The sequence below is a fragment of the Bombus bifarius genome, unplaced genomic scaffold (assembly GCF_011952205.1).
Source record: "Bombus bifarius isolate JDL3187 unplaced genomic scaffold, Bbif_JDL3187 scf7180000010271, whole genome shotgun sequence".
NCBI lineage: Eukaryota > Metazoa > Arthropoda > Insecta > Hymenoptera > Apidae > Bombus > Bombus bifarius.
Window position 1 is genome coordinate 1158378 of NW_022885586.1, and position 15167 is coordinate 1173544.

The 15167-nt window shown below is 33.3% G+C and overlaps 6 protein-coding genes and 1 long non-coding RNA gene across 9 annotated transcripts; 3 read left to right on the plus strand and 4 right to left on the minus strand.

Moving 5' to 3' along the window:
- The first annotated feature begins 6 nt into the window (after nucleotides 1-6).
- LOC117216611 (caspase-6-like) lies at nucleotides 7-2164 on the plus strand. Its single transcript, XM_033463472.1, has 6 exons — nucleotides 7-231; nucleotides 317-558; nucleotides 655-937; nucleotides 1010-1269; nucleotides 1348-1615; nucleotides 1686-2164. The coding sequence occupies exons 1-6, from the start codon at nucleotides 94-96 to the stop codon at nucleotides 1803-1805; spliced, it is 1311 nt and encodes a 436-aa protein (XP_033319363.1). The 5' UTR covers nucleotides 7-93; the 3' UTR covers nucleotides 1806-2164.
- Nucleotides 2165-2515: 351 nt separating this feature from the next.
- On the minus strand, nucleotides 2516-4860 carry LOC117216613 (proteasome activator complex subunit 3). The gene is made up of 5 exons (XM_033463474.1): nucleotides 4731-4860; nucleotides 4093-4125; nucleotides 3683-4003; nucleotides 3457-3593; nucleotides 2516-3377 (listed from the first exon to the last, which is right to left on the minus strand). The coding sequence occupies exons 1-5, from the start codon at nucleotides 4764-4766 to the stop codon at nucleotides 3155-3157; spliced, it is 750 nt and encodes a 249-aa protein (XP_033319365.1). The 5' UTR covers nucleotides 4767-4860; the 3' UTR covers nucleotides 2516-3154.
- Nucleotides 4383-5588, plus strand: LOC117216617. Its single transcript, XR_004489394.1, has 3 exons — nucleotides 4383-4607; nucleotides 4704-4840; nucleotides 4936-5588. It is a non-coding gene; the product is annotated as an uncharacterized LOC117216617 (long non-coding RNA).
- Nucleotides 5458-7358, minus strand: LOC117216612 (26S proteasome non-ATPase regulatory subunit 11). The gene is made up of 5 exons (XM_033463473.1): nucleotides 7220-7358; nucleotides 6788-7124; nucleotides 6325-6719; nucleotides 5908-6232; nucleotides 5458-5830 (listed from the first exon to the last, which is right to left on the minus strand). Exons 2-5 carry the CDS (start codon nucleotides 7106-7108, stop codon nucleotides 5600-5602), a joined length of 1272 nt encoding a protein of 423 aa, XP_033319364.1. The 5' UTR covers nucleotides 7109-7124; nucleotides 7220-7358; the 3' UTR covers nucleotides 5458-5599.
- Nucleotides 7359-7546: 188 nt separating this feature from the next.
- LOC117216616 (transmembrane protein 17B-like) lies at nucleotides 7547-10005 on the plus strand. 2 transcript variants are annotated; one of them, XM_033463478.1, is made up of 4 exons: nucleotides 7547-7931; nucleotides 8011-8114; nucleotides 8211-8324; nucleotides 9870-10005. In XM_033463478.1, exons 1-4 carry the CDS (start codon nucleotides 7868-7870, stop codon nucleotides 9876-9878), a joined length of 291 nt encoding a protein of 96 aa, XP_033319369.1. In that variant the 5' UTR covers nucleotides 7547-7867; the 3' UTR covers nucleotides 9879-10005. The 2 variants fall into 2 exon arrangements, with proteins under 2 accessions (XP_033319369.1, XP_033319368.1); XM_033463477.1 differs by lacking the exon at nucleotides 9870-10005 and adding an exon at nucleotides 8401-8759.
- LOC117216614 (glycolipid transfer protein) lies at nucleotides 8586-10871 on the minus strand. 2 transcript variants are annotated; one of them, XM_033463475.1, is made up of 7 exons: nucleotides 10695-10871; nucleotides 10369-10374; nucleotides 9904-10053; nucleotides 9770-9825; nucleotides 9580-9701; nucleotides 9287-9437; nucleotides 8586-9012 (listed from the first exon to the last, which is right to left on the minus strand). In XM_033463475.1, exons 3-7 carry the CDS (start codon nucleotides 10043-10045, stop codon nucleotides 8848-8850), a joined length of 636 nt encoding a protein of 211 aa, XP_033319366.1. In that variant the 5' UTR covers nucleotides 10046-10053; nucleotides 10369-10374; nucleotides 10695-10871; the 3' UTR covers nucleotides 8586-8847. The 2 variants fall into 2 exon arrangements, with proteins under 2 accessions (XP_033319366.1, XP_033319367.1); XM_033463476.1 differs by lacking the exon at nucleotides 10369-10374 and having other exon boundaries at nucleotides 9904-10049.
- LOC117216610 (putative zinc metalloproteinase YIL108W) lies at nucleotides 10490-14596 on the minus strand. Its single transcript, XM_033463471.1, has 3 exons — nucleotides 14469-14596; nucleotides 11872-13400; nucleotides 10490-11695 (listed from the first exon to the last, which is right to left on the minus strand). Exons 1-3 carry the CDS (start codon nucleotides 14469-14471, stop codon nucleotides 11482-11484), a joined length of 1746 nt encoding a protein of 581 aa, XP_033319362.1. The 5' UTR covers nucleotides 14472-14596; the 3' UTR covers nucleotides 10490-11481.
- Nucleotides 14597-15167: the final 571 nt, after the last annotated feature.

The window sequence follows — 15167 nt, forward strand, 5'->3', positions numbered from 1 at the left end:
GTGAAATAAGACAAAACATCGTTTCGGTACGAACGATAAATTTGTAACAATTAATTGAGCAATTTTACTAAAGGATATGGATTATTACTTAACATGGATCGAAAGCATCGAGAAATATTAGACTCGTGTTACGAAGATATTGTACCTAGAATAAATATAATCAAATTATGGCCAAAACTGTTTGAAAATAAAGTTTTTAATAGAGATGACGTGAATATTTCGCGCTGGATAGTAAGAAACTTTTTAAAATTTCCTGAACATTTTACGACTATAAATTATATAGAGTGACTTGTGAATTTTGTAATATTTTATATAGAAAGACATCACAAATAAAACAACAGTACATGAAATATATTTGACGATAAAAACACGAGGACCACTTGCATTTGCTCGTTTTCTTGCAAGCCTAAGACAAAGTAACCATGAAGATTTAGCAGATATTTTGGAAGGAACAAGAACTCCATTACCTATTACTAACACGCCAAGTTATGGTAATCATAATGAATGCACGAAAGAAAGCAATGTAGAGGAAACTACTTTTATTCCAACTGCAGAAGGGTAAAGTTTAAAGTCCTACTAATTAGCTTTAATTTATTTTGTATGTATATCTTATTCTGCATTTACTGTATCAATTGTATTTCCATTTTTAAAAAGACCACAAGGCGACTTTTTTCGTAATATACAAGTATTAGAGGAACCACTACAAATTTTAGTACAGAAAGCTACAAAATTCTTAGATGGGCCTGAATATGAAAATGTTCAAACATATCCAATGCGTAGCAAACCCCGTGGACTGGTTTTAATAATAACAAATATTGATTACAAACATCCAGATAAAGAAGATAGAAATTCGGCTATATATGATGAATCAAACTTAAAACAACTTTTTAGACAAATGGGTTTTGAAGTTTCTTCCTATTGCAATCTAACAGCACAGGTAAATATGGATACATTTACATATTAAAAAACAAATGAAAACTTTATATCACATAGGCTATTTCTTTCCAAGAAAATGTTAGAGAGAATTAAAGAATTTTCTCAACGTAAAGAGTTACGCAAGGTTGATTCTTGCTTTGTTATAATAAGTAGTCATGGTAATGTTAATACACAGTATGAAGTCACAGAAATAGAAGGTGTAGAAGAGCATATGCAAGACAAAGTGCAAAATCAAAAACCTGTTCTATGTACTGATATTTTGAGTTATTTCACTGCAGAAGCTTGTCCCAATCTTGCAGGGAAACCAAAGATTTTCATTTTTCAATTATGTAGGTAAGTGCTAAATCCACTATAAAAGTATCATAGATACATATAGTGATAATATTTTATTATTATACAATGATCTTTTAGAGGAAAGAAAAAACAAAAATCAGTAAAAGAACCTAGACATACAACAGATACATCTAACTTTCAACATTCCTCTGATGAAACTACTAATGTTAAAAGAAATGGTAGGGAGACACTGAGATGTTATGAAGATATGTTACTTTCATATGCTACCCTCCCAGGATATGTTGCCTTCCGAGACAAAATAACTGGTAGTTGGTTCATACAAATTTTGTGTGAAGTATTTATGAAATATGCTCATAAAGCTCATCTTCAGGATTTATTAAACATGGTGAATAAATCTTATGAAAGTATATTAATGCCATTCTATACATTAGTTACAACTAGTTAATGCTTCACAGGTTGATGAGAGATTAAAAATACAAAGGACTAATGGAGGAGACTGTCAGACATTAACGATAACACTGATTGGATTCAATAAACATTGTTATCTTAATCCTGGTCTTTTTGAACAGATATGATCTTAGAAACTTGCCATTGAACAGAATGCATAATCTATATATATATATATATATATAGATTAACATTTTTTCAACAAATTTTATATATAAATTTTATATATTTGAATATGAATTAATATTAAACTGGGCAAATGTTACATATTGGATGTATTTGAATCATATTACATTTTTATTATATTTTACAAAATATACCAAGAAATGTGTAAACTTTTACGTTCTTCTCTTTCTTTTTTGCGTATAATCTATCTACATTGCACAAAATTTTTTAGAAATGATAAAGTACTATAGTCATTGATATAGTAATAATATACGTGACAAAGAAAAGAATAATGATATGAACAAATGAAGCGTTTGTAAAAGGAAGAACAATACATTTCACATTAAAAGGAGCAATGATAACGATGACGAAAACAGACTGACATCCAACTGTGTTTCTGTACAATAATAAGATTTCAACATTTATGTCAACCGCATACATTGAAATTTACTCTAAATGCAGTATAGCATGAATAACGATCTGTAGTTGTAAAGAAATAATAATATGCTTATGCCATTTGATACTGTGGTAAAAAAAAGAAGAAAATAATTTCAAGCGATATAATTTATGATTAAAACTCTTAACATTACAATATTTGTGTCATGTTTTCGTATCGCATAATATCGCGGTTGAGAAAGAAAGAGGTGTTTTGAAGTTAATATGATATACCAAAAACATATGTCATATCTCGATTTATGTTCTAACGATATTACAGCTGTAAATTACAAATTACATGCTTAACTATATTCTAAATTCAAATAGGTGAAAAGATAAACGTTCCAATACTCTCGGATCTGTTTTCGATAAGTACATCACACCGTGCAATTAGATAGCAGAATTTGTAAAAATTAAAAAGATATGATAATAAGAAAAATCCACGTTATGAGAGCAAAGAAAATAGAAAAATTAAACTTCTGACAGATTTTGTAATAATTATGTATTTAATAATAAATGAAATATTAAATAATTAATAAGTAGATTAATTTTGTAGTAATTTTTGTAAAATTCAAAATTAATTTTGTAATCAACTGTAGTTGAACTTATTTCCGTGAATGATGCTAAATATATCTTCTTTTATATGTATTTATTTATTGTTTTGGATATGGCTCAAGTGAATGTCAATGAGTCAACGTCAAGGCGATTTAATCTAAAAAAAAAAAAAAAAAAAAAAAAAGGAAAATTCAAATTTTCTATCGAAAAGTCGAGAATGACACTCTCTCTATCACGTAGCTTTTTTCCTTTTCCGTTTTGCTTCTTTTTCCCCATACAATCCTGTACACCATCCGATAGAAATAGCATATGAGGCTAATGTTTAATACAAAGATTGCGCGTTGGAAGAACGTGGCTTTTTGATCTTCTCCAAATTCTTGATTACCAAATCGTGCAGAGAACAATAACGATTACGGACTTCGCACATAACTAGCCACAGGCTTACATATTCTTTTTCATCTAATTCTTGAACTGCTCTTCTATAGTCGCTAATGTGTGGATACTTTGCAACTTTACTAACAATCTTTCCTCTAGAGATAAAATACCTAAAAAAAATATCATTGTATGAGTATAATGTGTCCCTTATGAGAAGAAATCTTTTAATATCATTACTATTCACATTACCTAGATATCTGATCGAAAAATGCAGCAGCCTCACTTTCCACTGATTGTATTTCTGCAAGTGTATCTTCTTGGATGGACACACCAAAGTTATTACCATCTTCGATTTTTGGAATCAAAAATGAAATCCACATTTTCAACTGGAAATTCAAAAATTAAAATAACTGATAAGGATATTAAAGTTCATATAATCTATATATACTACTCATATACTTTATAGAATATATACCAAATTAGAATCTTCTAATAGTTGTCGAATATAAGGCTTAACTATATGAATAAGATCACATAGGGGCTTGTTACAAGGTACAGGTCCATTTGGTAACACCATCACTTTGGTTCCACTGGTATCATCTATGCTATTGTCTAGCTTTCGTTTCTTTGCAGTAGACTCATTTTCGGAATGATTAAGAATAATAGGATCTGGAATGGGCACATTTAAGTCTTGATGAACATTTGACAATTTCCTGTTGCGGAAACCAGGGGTTTCTAATAATTCATTCAATTTAACAATCTTCTCTGGAAATCCTTTCAGCAATAGTTGTTCAGCCTAAATAAAGTTTATGCATGTGATATTATGATGTACTTCGGAACAAACTGAGTATACAAATTATAGGATAATAATATTCAATTAATTACCTTTGTTTTTAAAGAATCTTTGTATTCCTGAACCTGTAAAATAAATTTGAGAGGTAAATGCATTAAATAGGATGGTTATATTCAATTAAAAATTGATACTTTGCTTTAATTACATTTACAAACACATACATGTCTTAAATATGAGCAAAATGAGATTACACGTAATAGCAGTTATAAGTAATACATTTATTTTATAGTAATGAGTTGTCGAATAAATGTTTATAAACTACCCGTAAAATTACAATCAAAACAAACATTAAATATTACTAACCAAAACGATGAATTAATGGACAAAAAATTGTATAAGAAAACCGAGAAAAGAATTGTACTGTCGATATAACAATACAGGTATAGTTTTGCATAAGTATTGAGATAAGATGACTGACCAAGGCCAATTACTAGAATTGTAAATAGATTAAAGAATTGACGTGTATAAGTGATAGGAGAATTATGTTAAGATTCTTGAAAATATTGATGATGAAACAGCAAATATTATTTGGAACATAGCGATGCCGGTGAGTTAAACGCTACCATTAACCTAAACAATCTTACTTGCAATATATTAAACGTGTAATACAGACTACTTAATTTCATATCTTTCTGTTTTGCAGCTTCAATTATAATATAAAATATTTTACCTTCTGTGCTGTAGTATCCGCCATTATACACTCCATGAAAAAAAAAAGTTTATAAAATATAACCACACTATCCCTTTGTTGTAACGTACAACTTCAAACAGGAAGTTGCGGTGAGTATTCTTACTACGCCATCAAATCAGAATCTGTAACATTAATGCAGTTATATTAGTCTTCTCAGAATTTAAATTTCTGTTTATTCGTCTAGAGTTATTTTTTCTTCGTCAAAATCGAGACACCATAGAGCTGATTGAGAGAATTATAATCATAGCATGTGCAAAGGTGCACGATGATACACAATATGTCAATCTTTATTCTTTTACTTTTTACATGTTTTATTTCGTATTCTGTAGAAGTTGTTTTTACTATAATCTATACAATTTGAATTCGCTTCTTTGATAGAAATGAAAATTTAAGAAAACATGATGTGATAAATTATAATTGATGTGAATAGAATACTAATAATACAAAATGATATTTTGATTCCAATTAACTGTCAGAAATTAAGTCAATACTCATATAAATAATCTATGAAAATGTCAAATAAGTAGGTGCCAGAAGTAGGAGAGAGATAAAAGGATAATACTTCATTAAATTGAATGTCATGGATATATTTAAAAAAAACTGTAATTTTTTAAAAATAAACAGCATACAGTTTTGCGAATATTGAACATATTTTTTAATCAGATTAGAACAATATTTTGAATCAGATAAGTAAAACGGTAAAATATATCGTTTCATTGTATTACCATTGTATTTCGTATTTTGTACATCAATATCCATCTTTTGAAATCAGCAAATTAAATCTGCTATACATGATTGTATAACACATGTTTGTATAAACACTGTGTAGAAATATATATTAAATACGGCTAAGTGAGTTTCTTTGCTTTTTGGTAAAGTGTATCAACGACTTTCCCCATACTGTGTATAGTATCTAATGCAATCTCGTAAGTCTTATCGCGCGGAGTATCTTCAAAAACGATTAAAACACCTTCACCCTGATCAAGGACACCCCTTAGTTTTTTATCCAGTATCATCTGTGAAAGCTTCTTCTCCACTTGAGTAAGTGGTAGTGATATAGAGGTTGCGATATGACTGACCTAAATAAAAGAATGAAATTACAAACGATGAATATTTATATTTAAATAATCAACCAATTTAAAGTAAATAATCGTACCTGTACGCGGGAATAAGGTTCAACTAAACGGCATAAGTTTTGTTCAAGCATCGCATCGTAGAGAGAGCCGAGATGAGCACGCACAATTACGTCATCCTCAAGTTCTTGGCGATATTTTTTCACAGCTGTCTGGAAATCTGCTAATGAACGTCGGTGGCTCGCTTCGGCAACTGCCCGCATTGCGTCTAAATCCCTTCCTGCATATTTAACAGCTAATTTTCCTGACATAATTGATTGAACATCTTCAGGTGTACGTAACATAATTTTTGAAAGTAACATATATTTTAAAGCTGTTAAGGCCTTTGGGCTTTCTACGCTATCATATCTGAAGAACAGTAGTAAAGTAATTAAAATATACAAACATAAACATAATAATTATTCTGAAGTACAATATATTTATTTAAGGAAACAACCTACCCCTCAAATGCTTCATAAAAATATGAATAAGCAGTTTTAAAATCTCTTTCATCCGCAGCATGTAATATTCCTGATTGTAAATCTAAAGCAGCTTGCATTTTAGGTGGACAATAAATTGCATTAGCAGTGGTTCTAGCACTGGTAAGAGCTGCCCTTGCTTTTGCTAAATTACTCAGTGCATGATAGGTTTTGCTTTCCAATAATTGTACCTCCACCAAAAGTTGTTTATCATCCAGTTTCTTAAGTTCTTTAAGTAAAGCCGATCCCAACTGTAATGCTTCACTGTACATACCAGTATCGAAATATAATGCTATTAAACGTGCTTCTAATGACTGCCTTAAAAATGTCCTACGTTCTTCTTTTGCCCATTCTATACATTCTTTGCATAGTTGAACCTGTTGAAAAAAGAAGCATTGTACTAAACTGTCTATGAAAATACAATCAAAATTATTTGTGAAGATACCTCAATGCCGATACCAGCTTCCAGATCCAAGAAAAAGTCTACTAAGGACCGTACGAGTTTGGCAGCTTTTGCTTTGCTAATCAAACTAAGAAACGGTCTGGTAGCTTTAATCAACTCTGCCAACTCTTTTGCCTTCCCTTCTTTTTTGTAAAGTTCACCAAGGTGTAAAATACCTTGCTCCTTCACTCGGATATTATCTTCGTCATCCTCCGTCACACCGATACTTGGGTCGGAGACGATTTCACTTAAAAGTGAAATACCCTCGCTACGATTAGTCATTGAAACTGCTTGTGCACGTTCGAACAGCATTGCACCGGCCATCTCAAAATTTTCACCACTTTATAAGGATGAAAACGGGATCAGATAACCTTTATCCTAAATGATGAATATTATTCTTCGGATAATTGATCAAATTCGTGAAATAATTCCTACGTTTTACAAGAAATCAAAGTTAATTTTCTTTAATACGTTGAATATCGCATGCGCTTGTACGCACAACTACACAAATTTTATAAACGTCTTCTGTTTGTCACTTTATTCGCAATCCGTTTCAACCTCAGAACTACAAAACACATGTCACGCTACTACGTAAATCAAATCAATTGCAGTAAGCCTGGAAACGTTCAGACTGATGCAGATTTTTCTAAATAGGTTATTGTTATTCGTTTTTAATAGATATGATTACATTCCTGTAATTAATTATGTAGTTGATTTTTCGTTGTATTTAAAACTTGTATATTTTTGTACTTTTCTTTATTAAACAATTTTGCAAAAAGGATGGAAGGTATAAAGAAAGCGTAAAGAAAGAGATAGAGTAAAAAATGTACTATACGGAAGATTCCAGATCGAGATTGTATGTATATGTACGTTGTGTTAAGGGACATGTAAAATGAGATTGTGTAAGATATAAATATACGAATGCTGAATGGATGTAAATCTTAGATTGTATAGACGTTTAGAGCTGTTTGAAGATAAAAGTGTAACAATTATAAATATTTACTTAAAATATTGGATGGAAATTGTTATTGTTACAATTGATTTTAATAATGTTATGATCATGTCGCAGTATTTGTTTTGAAAATGTCACAATTTACTACAACAAATGTTATTAATGAAACATCTTCCAAGTTAACATATCATGATTGTGAGTTACAACTTGTGTAAATGCATTCCTTTAATTAGAAAAGAATAACATTTCATTTGAAATAGAATATATTTTACAGATAATAAAACAAGGTCTAATTTACCATTTCAAATAGCCCTGTATGTAAATCTATGGCTTTTCCCAGTTTGGCTGTTGATTACTGTTGTAAACTTGGATGCAAAAGTAAATATCATCTGTATGATGAAGTTATAAGATCAACATCTAATGTATATTAACTTGTACTTATATATATTAATTTTATTTATTATTTTTTCACAGTACAATAATTTGACAAATGTTTATAAATTGCTAACTATAGCAATATTTCTGATACTTTCAATTTTTGAAAGCTTAAAGTTATATTTGGGATACCTTGGAAATCTTACCGGAAAGGTAATCATACTTTATTTGTAATAGACTTTTTTTAGTTGATTTGTAGATTTTTGTCATGCAAGAAAGTTAATATTAGATTCCAGAATTAACTACTTGCTGGTTAATCTCGATATTAATACAACTTCCCCTAGAAGCATTTCTCCTTTTTGATCGTGGAATACCATCTCATTATAGTGAAACATTTATCAATTCTTTCATGGTCTGCCTTCTTCTTATTGAAATTATTACAGGTACGATAGCTTTAATGAATTTAGCAGATCATCGTGCTAAAGTGTTTTATTTAATGCATTTATACAATACATGTACATAGGATGGATGTTAAACTGTTCTAAAATACCTTTGTAGCTAGTCTCATTTTTTAATTATATATAGAGTTTTGAGCAAATACTGGCTAAGTGTAATTACTGTACAGTATACTAGTACATTATATTAAAATACTATTGCAGATTTTTCCTTTAGCAAATGTTCTCAATTAACACAATACCTAATGAACACAATTCTCAGACTAATAAAATGTCTTATCTCAGAGATTATTAGTTTTATAAAATAACTGTATCGCTAATACGTTTTTTCGTAAACGCATTAAATAAATTTCCATGCTCTTTATAATGATGCTAATCTCGGTAGTTTGTTCATTAGTAAATGTTTGTAAAAGTTGCGAACGTGTAGGAACCATGAGCGAAAGAAGCTGTTAACAAAAAGTCGAAAATTATAGTAAATAATAGTATGTAAATAAATAGAAAAATTGTAGAAAGTATTAATTTATTTGAAAAATATAAACTCATATTTCGTCAAACTCAACACGTGTATTATATGAATGTTTTTATGCTTTGACATCAATTAATTGGAAATGTAATGAAATAGTATAATTAAGAATGTACATATGTATTGCGTATAATACAAGAAAAAAAGAATAATTTTTCGTATGTATGCGAATACGTTTTTAGTAAATACTGACTTACGTCAAAAAGTTGTTGCGCCATCCAACCGTGATATGGTTGTAGAGCTTCTTTATAAGCCTTTTTTAAAAATGCTACTAAATCCTCTGTTGGTGTCGCCGTTTTAGAGTCCTCGACAATTTGTTCGAAAAATAACAGAATCATATGCAAGGCTCTGTAATTTATAGATCGAAGTTTTGATTTAACTAATGAACAGAATAAGTGATGGACAAGCGTCAATACACACGAATCGAATTCATCAGAAACCAAGTAAGAAAGTGGAAAGAATAGAAATGCATAAGAAACGCTACACGCACCTGGTTAACCACGTTAGAGCATCCGTAGCGATTAATTTAGTTTCAGTATTTTTTTCAATTAGAATCATATCTTGTAGAATCGCGTTTTTTTCTTTATCCTTTACATGCCGGGACGTGAGTTTCTAGAATTATTTTTAGGTATGTATATGATTATCCTTGTGAATGATCGCATTTTAAGGTATGTACTTACATCAATGTTACCCTGGATATCATATTTAACCGGAGCAAACACTTTGCCAAGTTTTTCTGAAACATTCGTGTTCGTCTTTATAGATTTCGTTTTTGTGTAGGTTATGTGATATTTACTGGATACCAAGTGCATACCAATAATTCGCACAAGACCTCGAGCTGCATCCAAGAATTCTACGGTTTTTATTTTATCTTCTGTGATATTTGGAAATAAAACTTCTATTTGATAAGTAAAGACATCCTCGTCATCGTTTGCACTCGACGAAGGTGACAACATAATTCTGTATTAGGATAACGTAATTTCAGTTATAACAACCAGAAACGATATACGTATAACGAAAGTGTTTATTTTTAAAAGTTTTTAAGAAATATTAATAATGTTCTTTCAACCCTTGCAGTCTTTTTTAATATATTATCGATCTGTTTATGATAAGTAAATACTTAGGGTTATAGCTGTTAGCTGCAATATATAAGCTGCAATAACAATTTTATCTTAGAGTGATTTGTAACAGAATTTTCAATATATAATCGGTAACAAAAATGTGTGTACACGTGATTTTTTGTCTTGTTGTTTATATTTTTATATTGAAATAATTTTATAACAAACTGAAAAAACCGATAAACATTCTCATAAAATCTAATCGAACGATTACGTGGCATGATCGTGTAATATATATTTTATTACATCGTTAACTGGATTGGTTCTACGGACACTTTTGAATTATTTTTTTCAAAATTATTTTCACAAGTTTATTAGTCGTTACGCAATTTCATATTAGCTATATCTACAAATTATTATCGTCCATAAGGCATCCTAGTTACTATCATGTAAGTAACCCGATGTTTGTAGAATACGTCGGATATTAATGTTATTTCTTGATTGAAAATATATCAAACTAAATTCGTAGTTATTAAACTATACATACCTATACGTGGCAATTTCACAATTTTATCGTATTTTCGGTAATAAGAAATAGAGATTCTGGTTTTATAGCATTCGTTCCTTCCGTAGTGTTATTGTATACATTCGTTCACACATTCGTACATAGAAACGTCAATGCACAATATTTGTATTTTTTTATCAAATACAATGTATCAATAGTTGCTACAAAACTCTATAGTATTTTGAATGATATTTACAAAATATGTTAGAATTTAATGAAATGAAGTATGTAGTTAATAACATTGTATGATGTATGAAATTCTCATTTTCTCCTCCCATGTTTAAACACATGCACGCACAAATGCTCTCTCTCTCTCTCTCTCTCTCTATCTATCTATCTATCTATCTATCTATCTATCTACCTTTCTCTTTGTGTCTCTCTATGATTTTATTTTGTTAGAAATAGCGTACACAGGGCAATAAGGTTTTTCAAGTCCAATACGGAAAGCTTTACTGTTACAGTTTTCACAAAAACCGATAAAACTGGGAAAAATTTCTCTTCAAATATAGCGCATTAGAGAAACAAGCTCGTAGGAAATATCAATAATTAATTAGTAAGCAAATACATATTGAGCTTGAAGTTATCTTCGTTCGAATTAGCATTAGCGACGAAGCATTATTATTAATATTAATCGTGCTTACTCGCTATGCGAAGATTACAAAAACATAGGACGTTGATTCATCGGCGTCGATTTTTATCGTTCGACATTGGCTATATTCCCGCTTTCAAGATATAAAATCGTGGCAAAATGACAATAACCTTGGAATCTTTAAAACGCCGTTGGAAGTGGATATTTGAGAACATTGCCAGTCGAATCTTCAGCGACGAGAGTCAGTGCGGTAAGACAGTGAGGAGGAGCTGGTGGAACTAACGCCTCCAGAGGTGGTCGAGAGCCGGGAAACTGTTTAGAACCAACTACCATTCCACCAGATGTTTTTCTGAGCTCTATTACTCGTACTCCGAAGCGTGATCTTACGACGTTTCTATGATAAAAAAAAGAAACGTATATACATACATATATAAATAATAACCGTTTTAAAACTATAATAGCAACAACGGAAGAGGCTGAGTAAGTGAGTGTATGTGCAAGTTTTGTGTACGTGTATTGGGCGTATATGCGCCAGTGAATCAAAATTGGAAGAGAAACATTTTATTATACCTTTTCCCATCGTACTCGATGTCGTGGAAAGGTCGATTGAAAACGTTGTCCATTTCGTTGTTGAACCATCGATGATAAGCAAGAAACGCTGCGCAGGATGGTGACCAAAATGTACGATCAGTTTGCAAATTGGAAGGGGTTTGTTCCGATGCAGGTTGCATCAGACTCTTGGAAAAGGATCTGTTTAATTCAGGACTAGCGGGTGCGGATAGCCTGCCGGGTAATCGGGAAGGGTTTTGAGAAGACGAAGGGCGGGACGATTCGGAAAGTAAGCGATTTCTTCGAGGACTCCCTAACATAGCGTATGGTTCTTGTATCGTGACTGTCACGCTGAGCGGTCTACTCAGTGCGATCGTTGTGTGTTGAGGATCTCTTCGTAAAACGGGGTTGCGATTGAAATCGATCCCAGCCGCTCCGACAAAGACACGATCGACGTAATCGAATCCGCGGCCCATTATGCCTTCACGGGTATGCCCGAGATCAAAGGTGTGTCCTAATTCGTGGAGAACCGAGCCAAGAGTCGTGGCGAAGCAGCCACCGTGCGTACCGCGGTAATTACTGTCATCCATCAATTGTTCAGTATCGATGACCGTAGTGTCGAGGAATCTAGGCAATATTTGCGCCATGCAGGTAGGCCATGTATGAAGACATGCCGAACCGAATAACGCTAATCCACCTCCACCGAGCGCGGCGTGTCCTTGCGTCCTCGCGAGAATATCTTCGCGAGTGCGTGGATTTGGCGCGCCTCGATATCTGGTACAGGAAAGAAACGCAAGATATTTGCGATCTTCCGATGCCAAGGGACCGGTCATTAATTCTCGCGCGATGAATTTCCAAAGTTCCCGCTGATTCATTGCACGTGCCTGATTGACGTCAAGCATGCTGTGCATTATCAAACATTCCATACCACCCAAGTCTCGTTCCAGTTGAAACGTTTTCCTTCCGTAACCCGCCTCCCTTAACTTCTCGGCGGTGAGAGTTTGTAAAAGTCGGGCACCGAGACCTATCCTTATCGTCGCACTTTCCGGCGACTGGTCTTCTCCTTGTGGACCTTGGAAATATCCATCGTGTCCAAAGCAAACCACATAGACAGGAGTTACACGTAGTCTCGTCGTTCTCGGCTCGTGAATTAGAACTAGTCCCTTTTTTTGGCCCGCCACTTCTAATTCCAACTTGTTCGGACCTCGTGTCAATTCTACTATCACACGAAATTCACCAGATACGATTGGCCACTCGGAACATTGATTATTTTCATTTCGTACGGTGATAAAGCTATACGCCATCGACGTACGACCTCGTATCAGAGCTAAACTATAACATAAGCTCTCTCCATCCGTAACGTTCGTTATCGATATCTCTTCTGAATTCTCATTCTCCGTGGATTTGCATTGTCGGTTCTCCCGTTCTAATGGAAATTGTCTATTACCTTCGTAATAACATTTCTGCTGACACCGTTGCTGTTCTTGCTGCCGTTGCTGCTGATGTTGCTGCTCACGAAGAAGATTTGTCAGATTCGTGTCTGGAAGTACCTGTGAAGTTTTTTATGTACAATTTCAAGATACATTGCTAAACGATAAAAAAAATTAGAAAGATGAGAGTGACGAGAGTTAGAAACGGCGACGATTATAATGGCAATGACGAGCAGAAGCATGATAATAGCGGTAATAACGACAATAAAAATAACGATGACGATGACGACGACGATGACGATGATGATAACGATGATGACGATGGCAATGACGACAAAGACGACAAAGACGACAAAGACGACAAAGACGACAAAGACGACGACGACGACGACGACGACGACGACGACGACGACGACGACGAGGACGACGACAACGACAACGACAACGACGACGACGATAACCACGTCGGCAAAGGCGAAAACGATGATGAAGACGAAGACGACGATGTTACCCCCTTTGATAAAAGTGTATCATTTACATAGAATTAGGGAAGCAAAGAGATGTGGTTTTATTTTATTTTTATTTTTTACAACTTCAATGCTTCATTCGATGGATAAAAAGAATAATAGCAGTTTCACGAAAAAGTGACCATATCGATGTAAAATGACAATTCCAAGAGAGGTGCTGCGATCTCGCGGTGAGTTAGAAAAGCTTCTCTACGGAGTAGATTCCTCCAAGTTGTTTCCCACTTCAATTTCCGTTCTTCGGACCGCACTGACACGTACCGTCACATAGAATGTCGAAAGGAATAAAGGCAAGTCGATCGAGCGATTTATTGATTTCCCTTGAATAGCAATGAGAAAGTTTCGTTCAAATCGTATAAGATTGGCTTTTATTAAGAAAAAAAGATATATACGTGCAATCACCGATAAGAGTGCGAGACAAGTAACGAAACGATGTGTCGATATAAATTAAAACGACCAAAAAGAGGGAACTTTGTAGTCGGTGTTAGAAGAAAGAGAAAAAACTTTCGAGTTGCAGAGTAAACGAGGTGTGTCGATAAGGAATTATTCGAATTCGCGTTTGGTTGTCGACGATGTACGCGTGTAGTAAGTCTGACAAATTGAATCGGAATTTTTAAGCGGCAGTACGATTTGCAGCTTTTCAAATGTCAGCTATTTCACTCACCATCGTAAAAGAAGTGTGTAGAAATAGAGTAGACGTACACGTTAAAAATGAAAGGGAGGAAGGTACGTGCTGAACGATCAGCTTCAGCCGGCTCCGTACATACGGAGAGAAAGACTGTGGCGCCGGGACGACGGCGGACGGCGGGTTGCGGTACTATGGCGTCCTCGCAGCGACGCATGCAGTCGCACAGGCGCACTCGCGTTTCTCTTCGTTCTGCGTTCCTCTCCTTTCTCTTTTTTCCCTTTTTCCACTTTGCGTTAACACCCCTTTTTTTCGTACTCTTTCTTGTTTATTCGTTGAGAGATCTGTCTCGCTCTTTCCCTAAAAAACGTATAATTCAATCCCTCTGCCGTATATCACAACGATCATAAAAGATACATGGACGAGCAAATTCTCCTTTCTCGTCTCTTGTTTACTTATTTGTAGAATTTGTTACGTTATTTCGATTACTTTCGAATTAATTGTATTTTTCTAACGTCAAAAAGTATCTCTCATCGATCCTAGAATTTTTATCTAATGGAAAGTTTTGATTAACGTAAATAGAAATCGGTCGCGATCTTTTTAAACAAACAACGCTTTTACCTATCAGCAATGGTTGTATCTAACAATAACAGTATTATTATTGTAATAATACAAAATTTGATGCTTTGTTTAATCTTTTTCGTGGACAAACTTCGATCGATGCTACACTAGTCGGAG

What these genes read in the sequence shown, in the direction of transcription:
- LOC117216611 (XM_033463472.1), top strand. Translation starts at nt 94, where the DNA reads ATGGATCGAAAGCATCGAGAAATATTAGACTCGTGTTACGAAGATATT. An exon ending in TGAATATTTCGCGCTGGATA is followed by an intron (nt 232 to 316) that starts GTAAGAAACTTT and finishes TATTTTATATAG; the next exon opens with AAAGACATCACAAATAAAAC. An exon ending in TTTATTCCAACTGCAGAAGG is followed by an intron (nt 559 to 654) that starts GTAAAGTTTAAA and finishes ATTTTTAAAAAG; the next exon opens with ACCACAAGGCGACTTTTTTC.
- LOC117216613 (XM_033463474.1), bottom strand. Translation starts at nt 4,766, where the DNA reads ATGGAGTGTATAATGGCGGATACTACAGCACAGAAG. An exon ending in TATTAGAAGATTCTAATTTG is followed by an intron (nt 3,594 to 3,682) that starts GTATATATTCTA and finishes TTGAATTTCCAG; the next exon opens with TTGAAAATGTGGATTTCATT. An exon ending in TTTTTCGATCAGATATCTAG is followed by an intron (nt 3,378 to 3,456) that starts GTAATGTGAATA and finishes TATTTTTTTTAG; the next exon opens with GTATTTTATCTCTAGAGGAA.
- LOC117216612 (XM_033463473.1), bottom strand. Translation starts at nt 7,108, where the DNA reads ATGGCCGGTGCAATGCTGTTCGAACGTGCACAAGCAGTTTCAATGACT. An exon ending in AAGCTGGTATCGGCATTGAG is followed by an intron (nt 6,720 to 6,787) that starts GTATCTTCACAA and finishes TTTTTTCAACAG; the next exon opens with GTTCAACTATGCAAAGAATG. An exon ending in TTTTATGAAGCATTTGAGGG is followed by an intron (nt 6,233 to 6,324) that starts GTAGGTTGTTTC and finishes ACTGTTCTTCAG; the next exon opens with ATATGATAGCGTAGAAAGCC.
- LOC117216616 (XM_033463477.1), top strand. Translation starts at nt 7,868, where the DNA reads ATGTCACAATTTACTACAACAAATGTTATTAATGAAACATCTTCCAAG. An exon ending in TTGTAAACTTGGATGCAAAA is followed by an intron (nt 8,115 to 8,210) that starts GTAAATATCATC and finishes ATTTTTTCACAG; the next exon opens with TACAATAATTTGACAAATGT. An exon ending in TTGGAAATCTTACCGGAAAG is followed by an intron (nt 8,325 to 8,400) that starts GTAATCATACTT and finishes AGTTAATATTAG; the next exon opens with ATTCCAGAATTAACTACTTG.
- LOC117216614 (XM_033463476.1), bottom strand. Translation starts at nt 10,045, where the DNA reads ATGTTGTCACCTTCGTCGAGTGCAAACGATGACGAGGATGTCTTTACT. An exon ending in AGGTCTTGTGCGAATTATTG is followed by an intron (nt 9,826 to 9,903) that starts GTATGCACTTGG and finishes CGAATGTTTCAG; the next exon opens with AAAAACTTGGCAAAGTGTTT. An exon ending in GCTCTAACGTGGTTAACCAG is followed by an intron (nt 9,438 to 9,579) that starts GTGCGTGTAGCG and finishes TATAAATTACAG; the next exon opens with AGCCTTGCATATGATTCTGT.
- LOC117216610 (XM_033463471.1), bottom strand. An exon ending in ATCGAGTACGATGGGAAAAG is followed by an intron (nt 11,696 to 11,871) that starts GTATAATAAAAT and finishes TTTTTATCATAG; the next exon opens with AAACGTCGTAAGATCACGCT.